Below are 20,117 nucleotides of genomic sequence, written 5' to 3' on the forward strand. Positions count from 1 at the left end.
TTCTCCCAATTTTACCCCCATTTTACCCCCTATTTTCCCATTCACCCCCATTTCTCCCTAATTTTACTTCAATTTTACTCCCTATTTTTCCATTTCCCCTGAATTTTCCCTCATTTCACCCCCTATTTTTCCATTTTTGTCCAATTTTCTCCAATTTTCCCCCTATTTTTCCATTTCCTCCCAATTTCCCCCCTATTTTTCCATTTTTGTCCAATTTTCTCCAATTTTCCCCCCTATTTTTCCATTTTCCCCCATTTTCCCCTCTATTTTTCCATTTTCGTCCAATTTTCTCCAATTTTCCCCTCCTATTTTTCCATTTTCCCCCAATTGCCCCCCTATTTTTCCCCCCTATTTTTCCATTTCCCCCCAATTTCCCCCCATTTTTCCATTTTCGTCCAATTTTCTCCAATTTTCCCCCCGGCAGCTAAAACCCCAGTTTCCCCCCATTTTACCCCCTACCTTTCCATTTCCCCAATTTTACCCCATTTTCCTCCCTATTTTTCCATTTTCCCCCATTTCCCCCCATTTTACCCCCATTTTACCCCCTATTTTCCCATTCCCCCCATTTCTCCCCAATTTTACTTCAATTTTACCCCCTGTTTCCATTTTCCCCCACTTTTCTCCCATTTTACCCCCTATTTTTCCATTTTACCCCATTTTACCCCCTTTATACTCCCTATTTTCCCATTTCCCCCCAATTTCCCCCTAGTTTTCCATTTCCGTCCAATTTTCTCCAATTTTTCCCCCTATTTTTCCATTTTCGTCCATTTTCCCCCCATTTCCCCCCCATTTTTCCGTTTTCCCCCAATTTCCCCCCAAATTTCCCATTTTCCCCTTTCCCACCATTTCACCCCCCAATCTACCCCCCTAATTTACCCCCCCGTATCACACCACCAACCCCCTCCCACCCCCCGCCCCCCACCCCCTTCCTCCCCCCGCCCCCCACCCCCCCCGCTACCCCCCCCCCGCCCTCAGCGCCACCAGCGCCGACGCCAGCGCCGCCCGGTGCGGGCCGCCCCCCGGCCCCCCGGCAGCTGCAGCAGCAGCGTGGCCACCGCCGCCACCCCGTCCTCGGTCGGCTCCAGCGTCACCGGCCCCACGGCGGCGGCCGGGGGGTCCGGCGGTGGCGCTGGGGGGCCGGGGGCCGCGCTCGAAGACGACGGTGACCTTGGCGAAGGGGCGGCTCGCCATCTTGGTCATCTCCTGCAGGTGCCGGCGCTGCTCGTGGTGGGCGTCCACCCCTGCTTGGCCTTCCAGAGGAGGACGCAGAGGGCGAGGAAGAGGAAGAAGCAGGAGAAGAAGACGGAGAAGAAGACGAAGAGGTCGATGTGGGCTTGGTCCTGGCGGAAGAAGAGCAGCCCCTGCGCCGGGCCCTCGCCAGCGCCCAGCACCAGCAGGTAGAAGCGGGTGGACTTGAGGGGGTGAAGCTGGTGGGGGTAGGTGAGCACCAGGCGGTCCCGCACGCCCCGCACCACCAGCGCCGACCACGGCTCCCGCACCGTCACGTAGGTCACCAGCCCCGCCGCGCGCTCCTCGCGCAGAGGCGGGGGCGTGGGGGCGGCGCGGGGCGGCCAGAGGGCGAGGGATCGGAGCCGGGGCGGGCAGCGGTGGAGGAGTCGGCGTTGGGGCGGTCAACGGTGGAAGAATCGGCGTTGGGGTGGCCAAAATCAGCGTTGGGATGGTCAAAATCAACGTTGGGGTGGTCAACGGAGGAGGAATCGGCGTTGGGGTGGCCAAAACCGGCGTTGGGATGGTCAACGATGGAGGAATCGGCGTTGGGGTGGTCAAAATCAACGTTGGGGCGGTCAACGGAGGAGGAATCGGCGTTGGGGTGGCCAAAATCAACGTTGGGGTGCTCAACGGAGGAGGAATCGGCGTTGGAGTGGTCAACATTGGAAGAGTCATCGGCGTTGGGGTGGTCAACGGCGGAGGAGTCGGCGTTGGGGGGTCGAAGTTGACGTTGGGGTGGTCGACGGTGGAGGAATCTACATTGGGGCGGTCAACACTGGAAGAGCCAACGTTGGGATGGCCAACAGTGGAGGAGTCAACATTGGGGTGGCCGACGGTGGAGGAATCGGTGTTGGGGCGGGCGGTGTTGGGGTGGTCAACGTTGGAAGAGCCGGCGCTGGGGAGCCGAAATCGGGGTAGTCGACATTGGGGTAGTCAACGTTGGGGTAGTCAACGTTGGGAGAGTCAACGTTGGAAGAGTCAACGTTTGAAGAGTCAACATTGGTGTAGTCAACGTTGGGAGAGCCAAAATTGGGGTAATTATCGTTGGGAGAGCCGAAATTGGGGTAATCGTCGTTGGGAGAGCCGAAATTGGGGTAATTATCGTTGGGAGAGCCGAAATTGGGGTAATTATCGTTGGGAAAGTCAAGGTTGGGGTAGTCGACGTTGTAGGGATCGACGTTTGAAGAGCCAAAGTTGGGGTAGCCAAGGTTGGAAGAGTCAAAATTGGGGTAATCCGAGCCCAAATTGGGGTAATCGGAGCCCAAACTGGGGTAATCGACGTCGGAATAGTCAACTTCGGGGCGGTCAACGTTGGGGTGGTCAACGTTGGAGGAGCCACCGTTGGGCGGGGCGACGCGGGAAGGGGTGGTGGCGGGTGCGTCCAAGGGGGAGGAGCCAAAAGTGGGAGGGGCGAGGCCGGGAGAGCCAATCGCGGTGCCGGAAGAGCTGACGCTGAGAGGGTCGGCGGTTGGAGAGCCGAGGGGTGGAAGGGCCCGCGCTGGAGGGGGCGGCGCCGGGAGGGCCAAGAGTTGAAGAGCCAAAACTCGAAGGGCCAACGTTGGGAGGGCCAACGGTTGAGGACCCAACGCTTGAAGACCCAACGCTCGAAGACCCAACGTTGGATGACCCAATGCTTGAAGAGTCAACACTTGAAGACCCAATGCTCGAAGACCCAACGTTGGATGTCCCAAAATCTGAAGACCCAACGTTTGAAGACCCAACGCTCGAAGACCCAACGTTGGATGTCCCAAAACTTGAAGACCCAACGTTGGACGTCCCAAAATCTGAAGACCCAACGTTGGATGTCCCAAAACTTGAAGACCCAACACTCGAAGACCCAATGTTGGATGACCCAACGCTTGAAGAGTCAACACTTGAAGACCCAATGCTCGAAGACCCAACGTTGGATGTCCCAAAATCTGAAGACCCAACATTGGATGTCCCAAAACTTGAAGACCCAACGTTGGATGTCCCAAAATCTGAAGACCCAACGTTGGATGTCCCAAAATCGGAAGACCCAACGTTGGATGTCCCAAAACTTGAAGACCCAACGTTGGATGTCCCAAAATCGGAAGACCCGCCGCTCGAAGACCCAACGTCGGAAGTCCCGAAACTTGAAGACCCACCGCCGGAAGCCCCCCGTGGGAGGACCCGAAACTCGAACCCCCTCCCCCCCCGCCGCCTGCACCCTCACGAGGTGCCTCCCCGTGCCGGGCTCGACGTCGACGGCGAAGGTGTCGTAGGAGGTGGAGACGAAGAGGTCGACGGCGCCGAAGGTGACGTCGAGGGTGATGCGGATGTCGACGTTGGTGAACTTGGGCTGGACGCCGAAGAGGACGGTGCGGCCGGCGCCGAGGGGGCGGCGCTGGGGGGTGGAAGCAGTTGGTCTGCGAGGTGGGGTCGAGGCAGTACTCCTGCTCCACCGCCATCAGCCGGTAGCACTGCTGGCCCCCCACCGGGTGCCCGTGGAAGGAGTCGCGGCACTTGGAGCACTGCGGGGGGGGGGAAGGGGGGGAGAGAGAGGGTTAGCGGGGGAGGGGGTGTGTGTGGGGCGGGGGCAGTTGGGGTGGGAGATGGGGTATGGGGTCGTTAGGATTGGAGGTTGGGGTGGGAGATGGGGTATGGGGTGGGGGTGTTGGGTGGGGGTATGGGGTGGGGGTATTGGGGTGGGAGACGGGGTGTGGGGTGGGGGTGTTGGGTGGGGGCTGTTGGGTGGGGGTGTTGGGTGGGTGCATTGGGGTGGGGAGACGGGGTGTGGGGTCATTGGGATTGAAGGTTGGGGTGGGAGACGGGGTATGGGGTGGGGGCGTTGGGTGGGGGCTGTTGGGGTGGGGAGCGTTGGGTGGGGGCACTGGGGTGGGGGATGGGGTATGGGGTGGGGGCGTTGGGATTGGGATTTAGGGACTTTGGGGACATGGGGATGGGGATTTTGGGACGGGGAAAGTGGGATTAGGAGATTGGGATTGGACGTTGGGATGGGGACATTGGGGACATGGGGACAAGGCTGGGACTTTGGGATGGGGATATTGGGGACACTGGGGACATGGGAAGGGACATCGGGATTGGGATGGGGACATGGGGATGGGGATTTTGGGATGGGGAAATTGGGATTAGGAGATTGGGATTGGGCTATTGGGATGGGGATGGGACGTTGGGATTGGGACTTGGGGGCACTGGGATTGGGATGGGGACATGGGGACGTTGGGGACATTGGGGGGGACATGGGGGGGACATGGGGGGGGACATGGGGGGATTTGGGGGGTATTGGGGGGCCAGGGGGGTTGGGGCCATGGGGGGGCCATGGGGGGGACATTGGGGGGCGCCGGGGGGGCCGGGGGGCCACCTGGTGCCGGTAGCAGTGGCGGCGATCCCCGGGGCAGGCGCCGGTCTCGGTGTTGTTCTGGCAGGGGCAGCCCGAGCCGTCCTCGCCGCACGTGGCCGCGTGCCCGTTGCACTGGCACCTGGGGGGGCTTGCACGCTCGCCCCTTGCACGCTCGCCCCCTGCACACTCACCCCTTGCACACTCACCCCCTGCACGCTCACCCCTTGCACACTCACCCCTTGCATGCTCACCCCCTGAACAGTCACCCCCAAACACTCATCTCTTGCACACTCACCCCTTGCACGCTCACCCCCTGCACACCCACCTCTTGCACGCTCACCCCCTGCACACTCACCCCTTGCACGCTCACCCCTTGCACGCCCACCCCCAAACACTCATCTCTTGCACGCTCACCCCTTGCACACACACCCCTTGCACACCCGTCCCTGCACACTCACCCCTTGCATGCTCACCCCTTGCACACTCACCCCCTGCACGCTCACCCCTTGCACGCTCACCCCTTGCATGCTCACCCCCTGAACAGTCACCCCCAAACACTCATCTCTTGCACACTCACCCCTTGCACGCTCACCCCCTGCACACCCACCTCTTGCACGCTCACCCCCTGCACGCTCACCCCTTGCACGCCCACCCCCAAACACTCATCTCTTGCACGCTCACCCCTTGCACACACACCCCTTGCACACCCGTCCCTGCACACTCACCCCTTGCATGCTCACCCCTTGCACACTCACCCCCTGCACGCTCACCCCCTGAACACTCAGCCCTTGCACGCTCATCCCCTGCACGCTCACCCCTTGCACACCCACCCCCTGCACGCTCACCCCTTGCACACCCACCCCCTGCACACTCACCCCTTGCACACCCACCCCCTGCACACTCGCCCCCACACACTCAGCCCTTGCACACTCACCCCTTGCACAGTCACCCCCAAACACTCATCTCTCGCACAACCCCCCTTCATGCTCACCCCTTGCACGCCCCCCACCTTGCATGCCCCCCCCGCCCCCCTTCCCCCTCCTCCCCCCTCTTTACCCCCCCTTGCCCCCCCTCACCCCCCATTGCCCCCCTCACCTTCCCCACTGCCCCCCTTACCCCATTGCCCCCCATCCCCCCAATTGCCCCCCTTGCCCCTTAACCCCCCCATTACCCCCCTTTGACCCCCCCACCCCCCCATTACCCCCCTTGAACCCCCTCACCCCCAATTGCCCCCCCTCCCCCCATTACCCCCCTTCCCCCTCCAATTGCCCCCCTCACCCCCCAATTGCCCCCCCTCCCCCGTCACCCCCCCATTGCCCCCACATCCCCAACTGCCCCCCTTTGCCCCTTAACCCCCCCATTACCCCCCTTGACCCCCCTCAGCCCCCCAATTGCCCCCCTCCCCCCCATTACCCCCCTCCCCTCCCTCCCCCCTCCCCTCCCCCTCCAATTGCCCCCCCCCCACCGCCCCCCTCCCCCCCAACCCCCCCTCCCCCCATTGCCCCCCCACCCCTTTTTACCCCCCCCCCCCCCCACCTGGTGCAGGCCCCCCCAGCAGGAAGAAGCCGGGGGCGCAGCCCTGGCAGCGCTCGCCCGCGCTGTGCTCGCGGCACCCCACGCACACGGCCTCCGCCTCGCTCGGCCCCGCCGCCAGCCAGCCCGGCACCTGCGGCACCCGGACCCACGGCGACCCACGGTGACCCACGGCTGCCCCATAGCTGCCCCATAGGGGGCTACGGACACTCTACGGGGGGCTACGGACACCCTACAGGGGGCTATGGACGCCCTATGGGGGGCTATGGCCATCCCATAATGACCCACAGTGACCCACAGTGACCCATAGCGACCCACGGCTGCCCCATAGCTGCCCCATAGGGGGCTACGGACACCCCATAGGGGGCTACGGACACCCCATAGGGGGCTACGGACACCCCTATGGGGGGCTACAGGCACCCTATGGGGAGGTATGGCCATCCCATAATGACCCACAGCGACCCATAGCTGCCCCATAGCGACCCATAGGGACCCACAGCGACCCACGGCTGCCCCATAGGGAGCTACGGCCACCCCATAGGGGGCTACGGACACCCTACGGGGGGCTACGGACACCCTATGGGGCTACAGGCACCCTATGGGGGGCTACAGATACCCTATAGGGGGCTACAGACACCCTATGGGGGGCTACAGATACCCTATAGGGGGCTACGGCCATCCCATAATGACCCACAGCGACCCACAGTGACCCATGGCTGCCCCATAGCAACCCACAGCTGCCCCATAGCTGCCCCATAGGGGGCTACGGACACCCTATGGGGGGCTACAGGCACCCTATGGGGGCTACAGCCACCCCATAATGACCCACAGCGACCCACAGTGACCCACAGTGACCCATAGGTGCCCCATAGCGACCCACGGCTGCCCCATAGGGGGCTACGGTCACCCCATGGGGGGCTACAGGCACCCTATGGGGGGCTACAGATACCCTATGGGGGGCTACGGCCATCCCATAATGACCCACAGTGACCCACAGTGACCCATAGGGACCCAGGACCCCCCCTCATGCCCCAGAACCCCCCCATAACCCCCTCAGTGCCCCCCAACCCCCCATAGTGCCCCATAACCACCCCCCAACCACCCCATAGCCCCCCCAACCCCCCCCCAGTGCCCCATAACCCCCCCATAACCCCCCCCTAGTGCCCCGCAACCACCCCCCAACCCCCCCCATAACCCCCCCATAGCGCCCCCCAACCCCCCTTAGGGACCCAGAAACCACCCCATAGGGACCTAGGGCCACCCCATAACCACCCCAACCCCCCCCCAGTGCCCCCCAACCCCCCCAGTGCCCCATAACCCCCCCATAACCCCCCCCCTAGTGCCCCGCAACCACCCCCAACCCCCCCATAACCCCCCCATAGCGCCCCCCAACCCCCCTTAGGGACCCAGAACCACCCCATAGGGACCTAGGGCCACCCCATAACCACCCCAACCCCCCCCCCAGTGCCCCCCAACCCCCCCAGTGCCCCATAACCACCCCATAACCCCCCCATAGTGCCCCATAACCACCCCCCAACCACCCCATAACCCCCCCCCGTGCCCCATAACCCCGCCCCCGAGCCCCCCAACCCCCCCATAGCGCCCCCCAACCCCCCTTAGGGACCCAGAACCACCCCATAACCCCCCATAGAGCCCCCCAACCCCCCCCTAGTGCCCCATAACCACCCCCTAACCCCCCCATATCCCCCATTACCCCCCATAACCCCCCCCAGTGCCCCATAACCACCCTGCAACCCCCCCATAGTCCCCCATAACCACCCCCAACCCCCCCATAACCCCCCATAGTGCCCCATAACCACCCCGAACCACCCCATAACCCCCCCATAATCCCCCATAACCACCCCATAACCCCCCCCAGTGCCCCCCACCCCCCCCCCCAGTGCCCCATAACCACCCTGCAACCACCCCCTAGTGCCCCATAACCACCCCATAACCCCCCCATAACCCCCCCATAACCCCCCCAGCCCCCCCCCCCGTACCAGCGCGGGGTCGAGGGGGAAGCGCTGGGGGTCCCTGCGGGGCCCTCTCCAGCTCCTGGCGGCCCAGGCAGACGTCGGCGCGGTTGCGGCAGAAGCTGCGGCACGGCCGGCACCGGCCCCGGCGCGCCCCGAGCCCACGAAGAGCGGGCGGCAGCGCTCGCACTGCGGGCCCTGGGGAGCACCCCGCCGTCAGACCCCCACGGCCGGACCCACGGCCGGACCCACGGCGGGACCCACGGCCTGCCCCATAGCCCAATGCATTGCCTGACCCATAGCCTGCCCCATAGCCCACCCCATAGCCCAATACATTGCCTGCCCCATAGCCTGCCCCCATAGCCCACCCCATAGCCCAATACATTGCCTGCCCCATAGCCCCGCCCCATAGCCCGCCCCATAGTGAGACCCACAGCCGGACCCATGGCAGGACCCATAGCCCACCCCATAGCCCAATGCATTGCCTGCCCCATAGCCCAATACATTGCCTGCCCCATAGCCCGCCCCATAGCCCACCCCATAGCCCAATACATTGCCTGCCCCATAGCCCAATACATTGCCTGCCCCATAGCCCGCCCCATAGCCCGCCCCATAGTGAGACCCACAGCCGGACCCATGGCAGGACCCATAGCCCACCCCATAGCCCAATGCATTGCCTGCCCCATAGCCCAATACATTGCCTGCCCCATAGCCCGCCCCATAGCCCACCCCATAGCCCAATACATTGCCTGCCCCATAGCCCAATACATTGCCTGCCCCATAGCCCGCCCCATAGCCCGCCCCATAGTGAGACCCACAGCCGGACCCATGGCAGGACCCATAGCCCGCCCCATAGCCTGCCCCATAGCCCAATGCATTGCCTGCCCCATAGCCCGCCCCATAGTGAGATCCATAGCAAGACCCATGGCGGGACCCATAGCCCGCCCCATAGCCCACCCCATAGTGAGACCCACGGCCAGACCCACAGCAGGACCCATAGCCCGCCCCATAGCCTGCCCCATAGCCCAATACATTGCCTGCCCCATAGCCCGCCCCATAGCCCACCCCATAGCCCACCCCTATAGCCCAATACATTGCCTGCCCCATAGCCTGCCCCATAGCAAGACCCACGGCCAGACCCCATAGCCCAATGCATTGCCTGCCCCAAAGCACGACCCATAGCCCAACCCCATAGCCCAATGCATTGCCTGACCCATAGTGTGACCCATAGCCCGCCCCATAGCCCGCCCCATAGTGAGATCCATAGCGAGACCCATGGCAGGACCCATAGCCCACCCCATGGCCTGCCCCATAGCCTAACCCATAGCCTAACCCATAGCCCGCCCCATAGCGAGATCCATAGTGAGACCCATAGCCCGCCCCATAGCCCACCCCATAGCCTGCCCCATAGCCCAATGCATTGCCTGCCCCATAGCCTGCCCCATAGCGAGACCCATGGCAGGACCCACAGCCCGCCCCATAGTCCCCCCTATAGTGAGACCCACGGCCAGACCCACGGCGGGACCCATAGCCCGCCCCATAGCCCAATGCATTGCCTGACCCATAGCCCGCCCCATAGCCTGACCCATAGTGAGATTCATGGTGAGACCCATGGCAGGGCCCATAGCCTGCCCCATAGCCCAATGCATTGCCCGCCCCATAGCCTGCCCCATAGTGAGACCCACAGCCAGACCCCATAGCCCAATGCATTGTCTGACCCATAGTGTGACCCATAGCCCAACCCCATAGCCCAATGCATTGCCTGACCCATAGTGTGACCCATAGCCCGCCCCATAGCCCGCCCCATAGCCCACCCCATAGCCCAATACATTGTCTGCCCCATAGTGTGACCCGTAGTCCACCCCATAGCCTGCCCCATAGCCCGCCCCATAGCCCAACCCATAGCCTGCCCCATAGCCCAATACATTGCCCGCCCCACAGCCTGCCCATAGCCCACCCCACAGTGTGACCCATAGCCCGCCCCATAGCGAGACCCGCGGTGTGACCCATAACCCAGTACATAGCCCGCCCCATAGCCCGCCCCATAGCCTGCCCCATAGCCCAATACGTTGCCTGCCCCATAGCCTACCCCATAGCCTACCCCATAGCGTGACCCACAGCCTGCCCCATAGCCCCCCCCCCACTGCACCCCCCCACCTTACCCTGTGCCCCCCCGTGCCCCTCCCCCCCCTTGCACCCCCTGCGCCCCTTCCCCCCCGCGCCCCTCCCCCCCCAGCCGCTCCCCCCTCACCTGGGTGTTGTTGGGGCACCGGGGGCAGGGCCCCGCCCCCCGCCCCCCCCCGCAGGCCCGGCTCTGGCAGCGCCTGCGACACGCAAACACACGCGACACGTGAGCACACGCGTGTCGTGACGGGGCGTGAGGGGGGGGGCTGGGGGGGATTTGGGGGTCGGGGGGTGTCCAAGCCCTCGGGTGCCGCGTGCACGGGGACGTGCAAAGCTCCTCGTGCGTGCAAAAGTGCCACGTGCGTGTGTGCGGCGCGTGCAAGCGCGCTCCGTGCACGCTCATGGCACGCGTGGTGCGTGCAAAGTTGCAAACTGTGCTCTGTGCGTGCAAACCTTGCTCCGTGCAGGCTCTTGGTGCACGTTCTGGGTGCAAAACTGCTCGGTGCACACTCCCGGTGCACGATTTGCGTGCAAACCTTGCTCCGTGCACGCTCTTGGTGCACGTTCTGGGTGCAAAACTGCTCGGTGCACGCTCCCGGTGCACGACTTGCGTGCAAAGCTTGCTTGGTGCATGCTCCCAGTGCACATTGTGCACGCAAACCTTGCTCCGTGCATGCTCCCAGTGCACACTGCGCTTGGAAACTGTGCTCGGTGCATGCTCTCGGTGCATATTCTGGGTGCCAAACTGCTCCGTGCATGCTCCTGGTGCATGATTTGCATGCAAACCTTGCTTGGTGCATGCTCCCAGTGCACACTGCGCTTGCAAACTGTGCCCTGTGCATGCCCCTGGTGCACGTTCTGCATGCAAACCTTGCTCTGCGCACGCTCTTGGTGCATGTTCTGGGTGCAAAACTGTTCCGTGCATGCCCTTGGTGCACGATTTGCAAGCAAAGGTGCCCCGTGCACGCTCCCAGCGCACACTGCGCTTGCAAACTGTGCTCGGTGCATGCTCCCGGTGCATGATTTGCATGCAAACCTTGCTTGGTGCATGCTCCCAGTGCATGTTCTGCATGCAAAGATGCTTGGTGCATGCTCAGGGTGCTCTGTGCGTGCAAACCTTGCTCCGTGCATGCTTTTGGTGCGTGTTCTGGGTGCAAAACTGCTCCGTGCACGCTCCCAGCGCACACTGCGCTTGCAAACTGTGCTCGGTGCATGCTCCTGGTGCGCGTTTTGCATGCAGAGGCGCTCTGTGTGTGCTCCCAGCGTGCACTGGGCGTGCTAACTGTGCTCCGTGCGCGCTCACGGCGCGCACCGCGCGTGCAAAAGTGCTGCGTGCGTGCTCGCGGTGCACGTGGTGCGTGCAAACCCTACTCAGTGCATGCTCACGGTGTGTGTTCTGGGCGCAAAACTGCTCGGGGCACGCTGATGGTGCACGGTTTGCATGCAAACCTTGCTCTCTTCATGCTCGCAGCGCACCTTCTGCAGGCAAACGTGCTCCGTGCACGCTCACCGGTGTGCACTGTGCATGCAAAAGTGCTCTGTGCGTGCTCACAGTGCCCATGGTGCATGCAAACAGCGCGCGGTGTACGCTCACGGTGCGCGTTTTGCATGCAAAGGTGCTCTGTGTGTGCTCGCAGTGTGCACAGGGCATGCAAAACCTGCGTGGTGCACGCTCAGTGCGCACTGTGCTTGCAAACCTTGCTCCGTGCACGCTCCCGGTGCACACTGTGCTTGGAAACTGTGCTCGGTGCATGCTCCTGGTGCACGTTCTGTGTGCAGACCTTGCTCTGTGCATGCTCTTGGTGCATGTGCTGGGCGCAAAACTTGCTCCGTGCACGCTCCCCGGTGCACAATTTGCACACAAACATGCTCCATGCGTGCTCACAGGGTGCACTGTGCCCACAGACCCTGCTCCGTGCACCCTCACAGTGCACACTGTGCTTGCAAACTGCGATCTGGGCCCGCTCCTGGTGCATGTTCTGCATGCAAACCCTGCTCAGTGCATGCCCCTGGTGCACAATTTGCGTGCAAACCTTGCTTGGTGCATGCTCCCAGTGCACATTGTGCATGCAAACCTTGCTCCATGCACACTCCTGGTGCACACTGTGCTTGCAAACTGTGCTTGGTGCATGCAAACCTTGCTCTGTGCTTGCTCTTGGTGCATGTTCTGGGTGCAAAACTGCTCCGTGCATGGTCACAGTGCACAATTTGCATGCAAACCCTGCTTGGTGCTTGCTCAGTGTGCACTGTGCATGCAAACCTTGCTCCATGCACGCTCCCAGCACACAATTTGCATGCAAAGCTTGCTCTGCGCACGCTCTTGGTGCATGTTCTGGGTGCAAAACCGCTCCGTGCATGCCCTTGGTGCACGATTTGCAAGCAAAGGTGCCCCGTGCACGCTCAGTGTGCACTGTGCATGCAAACCTTGTTCCGTGCACGCTCCCAGCGCACACTGCGCTTGCAACCAGTGCTCCGTGCATGCTCTGGGTGCACGATTTGCACGCAAACCTTGCTCCGTGCACGCTCTTGGTGCGTGTTCTGGGTGCAAACCTTGCTCGGTGCACGCCCCCGGTGCACGCTTTGCACGCAACCCCTGCTCTGCGCATGCTCCGTGCACGCCCCCCCCCCCCCTCCTTGCACGCCCCCCCCCCCCCGTGCATGCTCACCCCGGCCCCCCCCGCCCCCCCCCCCCGGCCCCGCCCACGCACCCCCTGCTGCACTCTGCTTCCTCCCCCTCCTCCTCCTCCTCCTCCTGCTGCCGCCGCCGCTGCTCTTCCTCCTCCATCTCCTCCTCCTCCTCCTCGGGGGGGCAGCGCAGGAACGCCCAGGCCCCGCCCCCGCCGCACGTCAGCCCTGCGACGCGGTGACGTCACGCGGCGGGAAAAGGGGCACGCCCCCCCGCCCCCCCCGCCCCCCCCTCTCGCCCCTCCCCCCCCCCCCCCCCCCCGCGGTCTCCCCGTCCTGCCCCCATGGCCCCACCCCCACCCCAATGAGCACCCCACAGCCCGCCCCATAGCGCCCCATAAACCCCCCCCAGCCCCCCATCCCGCCCCATAGCCTGCCCCACAGCCCCCCCATCCTGCCCCATAGCCCCCCATAGACCCCCCCAGCCCCACACCCTGCCCCATAGCTCGCCCCATAGCCCCCCCATCCTGCCCCACAGCCCCCCATAGCCCCCCCCAGCCCCACACCCTGCCCCATAGCTCGCCCCATAGCTCCCCCATCCTGCCCCACAGCCCCCCATAGCCCCCCCCCAGCCCCACACCCTGCCCCATAGCCTGCCCCATAGCCCCCCCGTCCTGCCCCATAGCCCCCCATAGCCCCCCAGCCGCACACCCTGCCCCATAGCCCGCCCCATAGCCCCCCCATCCTGCCCAATAGGGCCCCATAGACCCCCCAGCCCCACATCCTGCCCCATAGCTCACCCCATAGCTCCCCTATCCTGCCCCACAGCCCCCCATAGCCCCCCCCAGCCGCACACCCTGCCCCACACCCTGCCCCATAGCTCGCCCCATAGCTCCCCCATCCTGCCCCACAGCCCCCCATAGCCCCCCCCAGCCCCACACCCTGCCCCACACCCTGCCCCATAGCTCCCCCCATATCCCCCCCATCCTGCCCCACAGCCCCCCCCATAGACCCCCCCAGCCCCACACCCTGCCCCATAGCCCCCCCCATAGCCCCCCCCATCCTGCCCCATAGCCCCCCCATAACCCCCCCATGCCCACACCCTGCCCCATAGCGCCCCACCTCCTGCCCCACAAGCCCCTCCCCCACCCCAAACCCCTCCCCCTCCCAACCCCCAAACCCCTCCCCCACCCCCAACCCCTCCCCCACCCCCCAACCCCTCCCCTCCCCCAAAGGCCCTCCCCCACCCCAAGCCTCTCACGCACCCCAGCCCCTCCCCCACCCTCCCAACCCCCAAAGCCCCTCCCCCACTCCACCAAGCCCATCCCCACCCCCCCAAGCCCCTCCCCCACCCCCAAACCCCTCCCCCTCCCAACCCCCAAAGCCCCTCCCCCTACCCCAAAGCCCCTCCCCCACCCCAGCCCCTCCCCCACTCCAGCCTCTCCCACGCCCGAAGCCCCTCCCCCCTCCCCCCAAGCCCCTCCCCCCTCCCCCAAAGCCCCTCCCCCACCCCCCCAAGCCCCTCCCCCACCCCCCAAGCCCCTCCCCCACCCCCCAAACCCCTCCCCCTCCAACCCCCAAACCCCTCCCCCACCCCCCAACCCCTCCCCCACCCCCCAAGCCCCTCCCCCCCCCCCCCCTTACCTTCCCGGGGCCCCCGGGGCCCCCCCTCGAGGCACCGCCCCCGGCCCCGCCCCCGGGCCGGGCGCACCAACCGCAGCGCGGGAGGCGGAGGCAGCGGGCGCAGGGCCCCGCCCCCTCGCAGGGCCCCGCCCCCTCGCAGGGCCCCGCCCCCCGCAGCAGCCGCCCGCACCCGCCCCCGAGGCAGCGCAGGGGCACGAAGGCGGGGCTCAGGCACTGCGGGGGGGGGGGGGGGGGGGGGGCGTGGCCTGGCGTTAGGACACGCCCCCCGGACCCTCAAGCCACGCCCACAACGTTAGCCACGCCTCCAGTCCAATTAGCCCCGCCCCTGCAGAGTTAGCCCCGCCCCAGTCCTCTTAGCCCCGCCCCCAGCCCCATTAGCCCCACCCACAGACCAATTGTGCAACCTTAGCCCCGCCCCCGCCGAGTTAGCCCCGCCCCCAGCCCCATTAGCCCCGCCCCCAGTTCATTAGCCCCGCCCCCAGTTCATTAGCCCCGCCCCCAGCCCCATTGTGCGACCCTTAGCCCCGCCCCCGCCGAGTTAGCCCCGCCCCCTAGTCCGTTAGCCACTCCCCCAGTTCATTAGCCCCGCCCCCGTCCCATTAGCCCCGCCCCTAGCCCCATTAGCCCCGCCCCCAGTCCCATTAGCCCCGCCCCCAGTCCCATTAGCCCCACCCCCAGTCCCATTAGCCCCACAGACCAACTCTTAGCCCCGCCCCCAGCCCCAATAGCCCCCGCCCCCAGCCCCAATAGCCCCGCCCCCAACCCCATTAGCCCCGCCCCCGGTCCAATAAGCCCCGCCCCTGGCCTCATTAGCCCCGCCCACGCCATAAGCCCCGCCCCCTCCCATCATCCCCTCCCCCCACCTGTAACCCCACCCCCATGACCCCTCCCCCCCTCAGACCTCTCCCCCTCAAGCCCCACCCCCCTTATCTCCTCCCCCACTGACCCCACCTCGCCTTTAGCCCCTCCCCCTCCAAGCCCCTCCCCCTCCAAGCCCCTCCCCCACCAAGCCCCTCCCCCTCCAGCCCCTCCCCCCTTCGCCCCTCCCCCCTCAGAGCCCTTCCCCTTGGCCCCTCCCCCTGCAGCCCCTCCCCCCCATAGCCCCTCCCCCTCCAAGCCCCGCCCCCTCAAGCCCATCCCCCCCGGCCCCTCCCCCCCGGCCCCTCCCCCTCCAGGCCCCTCCCCCCCGGCCCCTCCCCCTCCAGGCCCCTCCCCCTCCAGGCCCCTCCCCCCTCCAGGCCCCTGCCCTCCAGGCCCCGCCCTCCAGGCCCCGCCCCCTTTAGGCCCCTCCCCCTTCAGGCCCCTCGCCCTCCAGGCCCCTCCCCCTTTAGGCCCCTCCCCCCCATGCCCCTCCCCCTCCAGGCCCCTCCCCTCCAGGCCCCTCCCCCAGGCCCCGCCCCCTTTAGTCCCCGCCCCCCGGCCCCGCCCACCTCCCGCAGGCGGGGGCTCCATGCGCAGCGCTCCCAGGGGCCGGGGGGCGGGGCCAGGCAGGCGGGGCAGGAGGTGAGGGCGTGGCAGGGGGCGGGGCACGGAGGGGGCGGGGCCGGCGGGGAGGGGGCGGGGCCGAGCAGGGCCCGGGTCGGGCAGAGGGGGCCTGGGGGGGGAGGGGCCGAGGGGGGGGGGAGGGGTCAAGGGAGAGGGGGAGGGGCAAGGGAAAGGGGGAGGGGTCAAGGAAAGGGGGAGGGGGTCAAGGAAAGGGGGAGGGGCCGAGGAAAGGGGGAGGGGTCAAGGGAAAGGGGGCAAGGGAGAGGGGGCGGGGCCCAGGGAGAGGGGGCGGGGCCAAGGGAAGGGGGCGGGGCAAACAGGGAGGGGCGGGGCACAGAGAGGGTGGGGGAGGGGCAGGGCAATTAGAGGGGGCGGGCCGTGGGGGGAGGGGCAACGAGGGAGGGGGCGGGGCAAAGGGAAGGGGGCGGGGCAAGGAGAGGGGGAGGGGCAAAGAGAGAGAGGGGGAGGGGTCTGTGAGTGGGGGGCGGGGCGGGGGCGCCGTGGGGTGCCCCTCCCCCTCCCCTAGCCCCTCCCCCACCCCAACACCCTCCCCTCCCCTCCGAGCCCCCCCGAGCCCCTCCCCCACCCCCTGCCCCTCCCCCACCTCGACCCCGCCCCCTCCCCTAGCCCCTCCCCCAATCCAAACCCCTCCCCCACCCCCACCCCGTCCTGTAGCCCCTCCCCCACCTCCAGCCCCGTCCCTCCCCCGCCCCCTCCCCCGAGCCCCTCCCCCACACCAAACCCCTCCCCTCCCCCTCCCCTAGCCCCACCCCAGCCCCTCCCCCAGCCCCATCCCCTCCCCCACCCCCAGCCCCTCCCCTCCCCCTCTCCTCGCCCCTCCCCCACCCGCCTCTCCCCTTCCCCGTGCCCCTCCCCCACCTGCTCGCAGCCCCACCCCATCCCCTAGCCCCTCCCCCTCCCCTAGCCCCTCCCCCACCCGCCCCTCCCCCACCCCCAGCCCCGCCCCTCCCCCTCCCCGTGCCCCTCCCCTACCCCATCCCCTCCCCAACCCATCCCCGCCCCTCCCCCCTCCTCGCCCCTCCCCCACCCAGCCCCTCCCCCTCCCCGTGCCCCTCCCCCATCCCCACCCCCGCCCCTCCCCCTCCCCATGCCCCTCCCCCCACCCAGCCCCTCCCCCACCTCAGCCCCTCCCCCACCCCCACCCAGCCCCTCCCCCCCCGCCCCTCCCCTACCTGCTCGCAGCCCCTCCCCCCCGCACCCCTCCCCCTCGCAGCTCTCGGAGCAGTTGAAGGGGGCGGGGCCGGGGGGGGAGGGGCCGCAGCCAGGCCCCGCCCCCTCGCAGCTTTGGCCCCGCCCCACGCAGCCGGGGCAGGGCCCGCACCAGGAGCAGGGGGGCAGCGCCTGGGGGGGGGGGGGGGGGGGGAGGTCAGGGGGAGGCGCCCCACAGGTATGGGGGGGGCGACCCATAAGTGGGGGGCGCCCCGTAAGGGGGGGGGGGATGGGGGGGGTTGGGGGGGACCCATAAGTGGGGGGTGGGACCCATAAGTGGGGGGGGGGTGGGGGGTTTGGGGGGGACCCATAGATGGGGGGCGCCCCATAAGTGGGGGGGATGGGGGGGTTGGGGGGTGCCCCATAAGTGGGGGGGGTGGGGGGGTTTAGGGGTGCCCCTTAGATATGGGGGGTGCCCCATAAGTGGGGGGGGGTGGGGGGGTTTGGGGGGGACCCATAGATATGGGGGGGTGTGACCCATAAGTGGGGGGCACCCCATAAGTGGGGGGGGGTTGGGGGGGTTGGGGGTGCCCCATAAGTGGGGGGTGGGACCCATAAGTGGGGGCGTGCCCCATAAGTGGGGGGGGGATGGGGGGTTTGGGGGGGACCCATAGATGGGGGGCGCCCCATAAGTGGGGGGGGATGGCGGGGGTTGGGGGCACCCCATAGATATGGGGGGGTGCCCCATAAGTGGGGGGGGATGGGGGGGTTGGGGGGGGACCCATAAGTGGGGGGTGCCCCATAAGTGGGGGGTGGGACCCATAGATGGGGGGGTGTGACCCATAAGTGGGGGGTGCCCCATAAGTGGGGGGGGATGGGGGGTTGGGGGGTGCCCCTTAGATATGGGGGGCGCCCCATAAGTGGGGGGTGAGCCCCATAAGTGGGGGGGGGTGGGGGGTTTTGGGGGTGCCCCATAGATATTGGGGGGTGCCCCATAAGTGAGGGGTGTGACCCATAAGTGGGGGGGGGGGATGGGGGGGTTGGGGGGTGCCCCATAGATGGGGGGGCGCCCCACAGGTACGGGGGGGGTGACCCATAAGTGGGGGGCGCCCCATAAGTGGGGGGGGGGATGGGGGGGGTTGGGGGCGCCCCATAAGTGGGGGGTGTGACCCATAGATGGGGGGGGGTGTGACCCATAAGTGTATGGGGGGGATAGGGGGGTTTGGGTGTGCCCCATAGATATGGGGGGGTGCCCCATAAGTGGGGGGGGTGGGACCCATAAGTGGGGGGGGATGGGGGTGTTTGGGGGGGACCCATAGATATGGGGGGCGCCCCATAGATATGGGGGGTGTGACCCATAAGTGGGGGGCGCCCCATAAGTGGGGGGGGGGATGGGGGGGTTGGGGGTGCCCCATAAGTGGGGGGTGTGACCCATGGGGGGGGTGACCCATAAGTGGGGGGGGGGACGGGGGGGTTTGGGGGCGCCCCATAAGTGGGGGGCGCCCCATAGCGGTGGGGGCGTGCCCCCAAGGGGGGCGTGGCTTAAAGGGGCGTGGCCCTAAGGGGGCGTGGCCTAAAGGGGGGGGGGCGAGTCCCCACCTGGGGGTCCCCCTGCAGGGCCCTGGGGTGGCCTAAAGGGGGCGGGACCCAAGGGAGGGGCGTGGCTTAAGGGGCGTGTCTGAGGGGGCGTGGCCTAAGGGGGCGTGGCCTAAGGGGGCGTGTCCCCACCTGGGGGTCCCCGCCGCAGGGCCGCCGGGGGCAGCCCCAGGCACTCGCCGCAGCTCCGCAGGCGCCGGCACTCGGGGGGCCGGGGGGCGCAGGGGGCGGGGGGCGGGGCGCAGCCGAGCCTGGGGGCGGGGCCCGGCGCCTCATTTGCATGCCCCGCCCCCACCGCCCCGCCCCCCCCGCCCCCCCCACCTCCCCCCTGCCCCCCGTCTGCCCCCCACTTTGCCCTCCCACCCCCTGCCCCACACCTCCCCCCCCTGCCCCACATCTCCCCCCATGTCCCCCCCCACCTCCCCCTGCCCCCCACCTCCCCCATCTCCCCCCATGTCCCCCCCCATGCCCCCCCCACCCCCCAGACCCCCCCAAGCCCTGCCCCCCATCTGCCCCCCCATGTCCCCCCCCATCTGCCCCCCCACCCCCCCCATCTCCCCCCCATGGCCCCCCCACCCCCAAGACCTCCCCCCATGCCCCCCCACCCCCCCATCTCCCCCCATGCCCCCCCCCACCCCCAACCCCCCCCACATCCCCCCCCATGGCCCCCCCAACCCCCCAGACCCCCCCAACCCCCCCCCACCCCCTGCCCCCCTTACCCCCCACCTCCCCCATCTGCCCCCCCATGCCCCCCCCACCCCCCCCATATCCCCCCCGTAGCCCCCCCACCCCCAAGACCCCCCCCGCCCCCTGCCCCCCATCTGCCCCCCCATGCCCCCCCCACCCCCCCCATCTGCCCCCCACCCCCCCATCTCCCCCCATGTCCCCCCCCATGCCCCCCCCACCTCCCCCTGCCCCCCATCGCCCCTCACCTCCCCCCCCAGACCCCCCCCACCCCCACCCCCTGCCCCCCATCTCCCCCCATGCCCCCCCACACCCCCAAGACCCCCCCCCATGCCCCCCCCATGCCCCCCCCCCCCCCACCCCCCCCCTCACCTCCTGGCCTCCTCCTCCCCCCGGCACCCCCCCCGGCACCACCCGCAGCCCCCCCCCGGCCTGGGCGCAGAGGCGGGGGAGGGGCAGGGTGGCGCAGGGGTCGCGGGGGGGGGTGAGGGCCCGCAGCCCCCCCGCAGCCGCCCCGCTGAAGCCCCCCGAGACGAAGACGCGGCCCCCGGCCGCCGCCACCGCCTGCCCCACGGAGCCCGGGGGGGGCGCGGGGGGAGCCTGTGGGGAGAGGGGGGGTCGGGGGGGGGCCCGGACCCATGGGGGGGGGGGCCCTGACCCATGGGGGGGGGGCCCTGACCCATAGGTGGGGGGCCCTGACCCATAAGTGGGGGGCCCTGACCCATAGGTGG

General features: G+C 67.6%; 1 protein-coding gene across 1 annotated transcript in view; it reads right to left on the minus strand.

The window, feature by feature from the left end:
• Positions 1 to 954: 954 nt before the first annotated feature.
• The window catches only part of MEGF8 (multiple EGF like domains 8), a 68,874-nt gene continuing 49,711 nt past the window's right edge, over positions 955 to 20,117 (minus strand). Inside the window, 22 exon segments of the mRNA XM_066987020.1 lie at positions 955 to 1,011; positions 1,014 to 1,128; positions 1,130 to 1,241; positions 1,244 to 1,631; positions 1,694 to 1,985; positions 2,035 to 2,682; positions 3,105 to 3,602; positions 3,604 to 3,722; positions 4,574 to 4,691; positions 6,089 to 6,104; positions 6,107 to 6,218; positions 8,086 to 8,124; positions 8,126 to 8,199; positions 8,202 to 8,256; positions 10,310 to 10,382; positions 12,891 to 13,053; positions 14,452 to 14,502; positions 14,505 to 14,664; positions 15,882 to 16,045; positions 17,130 to 17,298; positions 18,741 to 18,953; positions 19,759 to 19,986. Coding sequence (XP_066843121.1) covers positions 955 to 1,011; positions 1,014 to 1,128; positions 1,130 to 1,241; positions 1,244 to 1,631; positions 1,694 to 1,985; positions 2,035 to 2,682; positions 3,105 to 3,602; positions 3,604 to 3,722; positions 4,574 to 4,691; positions 6,089 to 6,104; positions 6,107 to 6,218; positions 8,086 to 8,124; positions 8,126 to 8,199; positions 8,202 to 8,256; positions 10,310 to 10,382; positions 12,891 to 13,053; positions 14,452 to 14,502; positions 14,505 to 14,664; positions 15,882 to 16,045; positions 17,130 to 17,298; positions 18,741 to 18,953; positions 19,759 to 19,986 — 3,864 coding nt within the window.

Source organism: Anser cygnoides, chromosome 37 (assembly GCF_040182565.1).
Source record: "Anser cygnoides isolate HZ-2024a breed goose chromosome 37, Taihu_goose_T2T_genome, whole genome shotgun sequence".
NCBI lineage: Eukaryota > Metazoa > Chordata > Aves > Anseriformes > Anatidae > Anser > Anser cygnoides.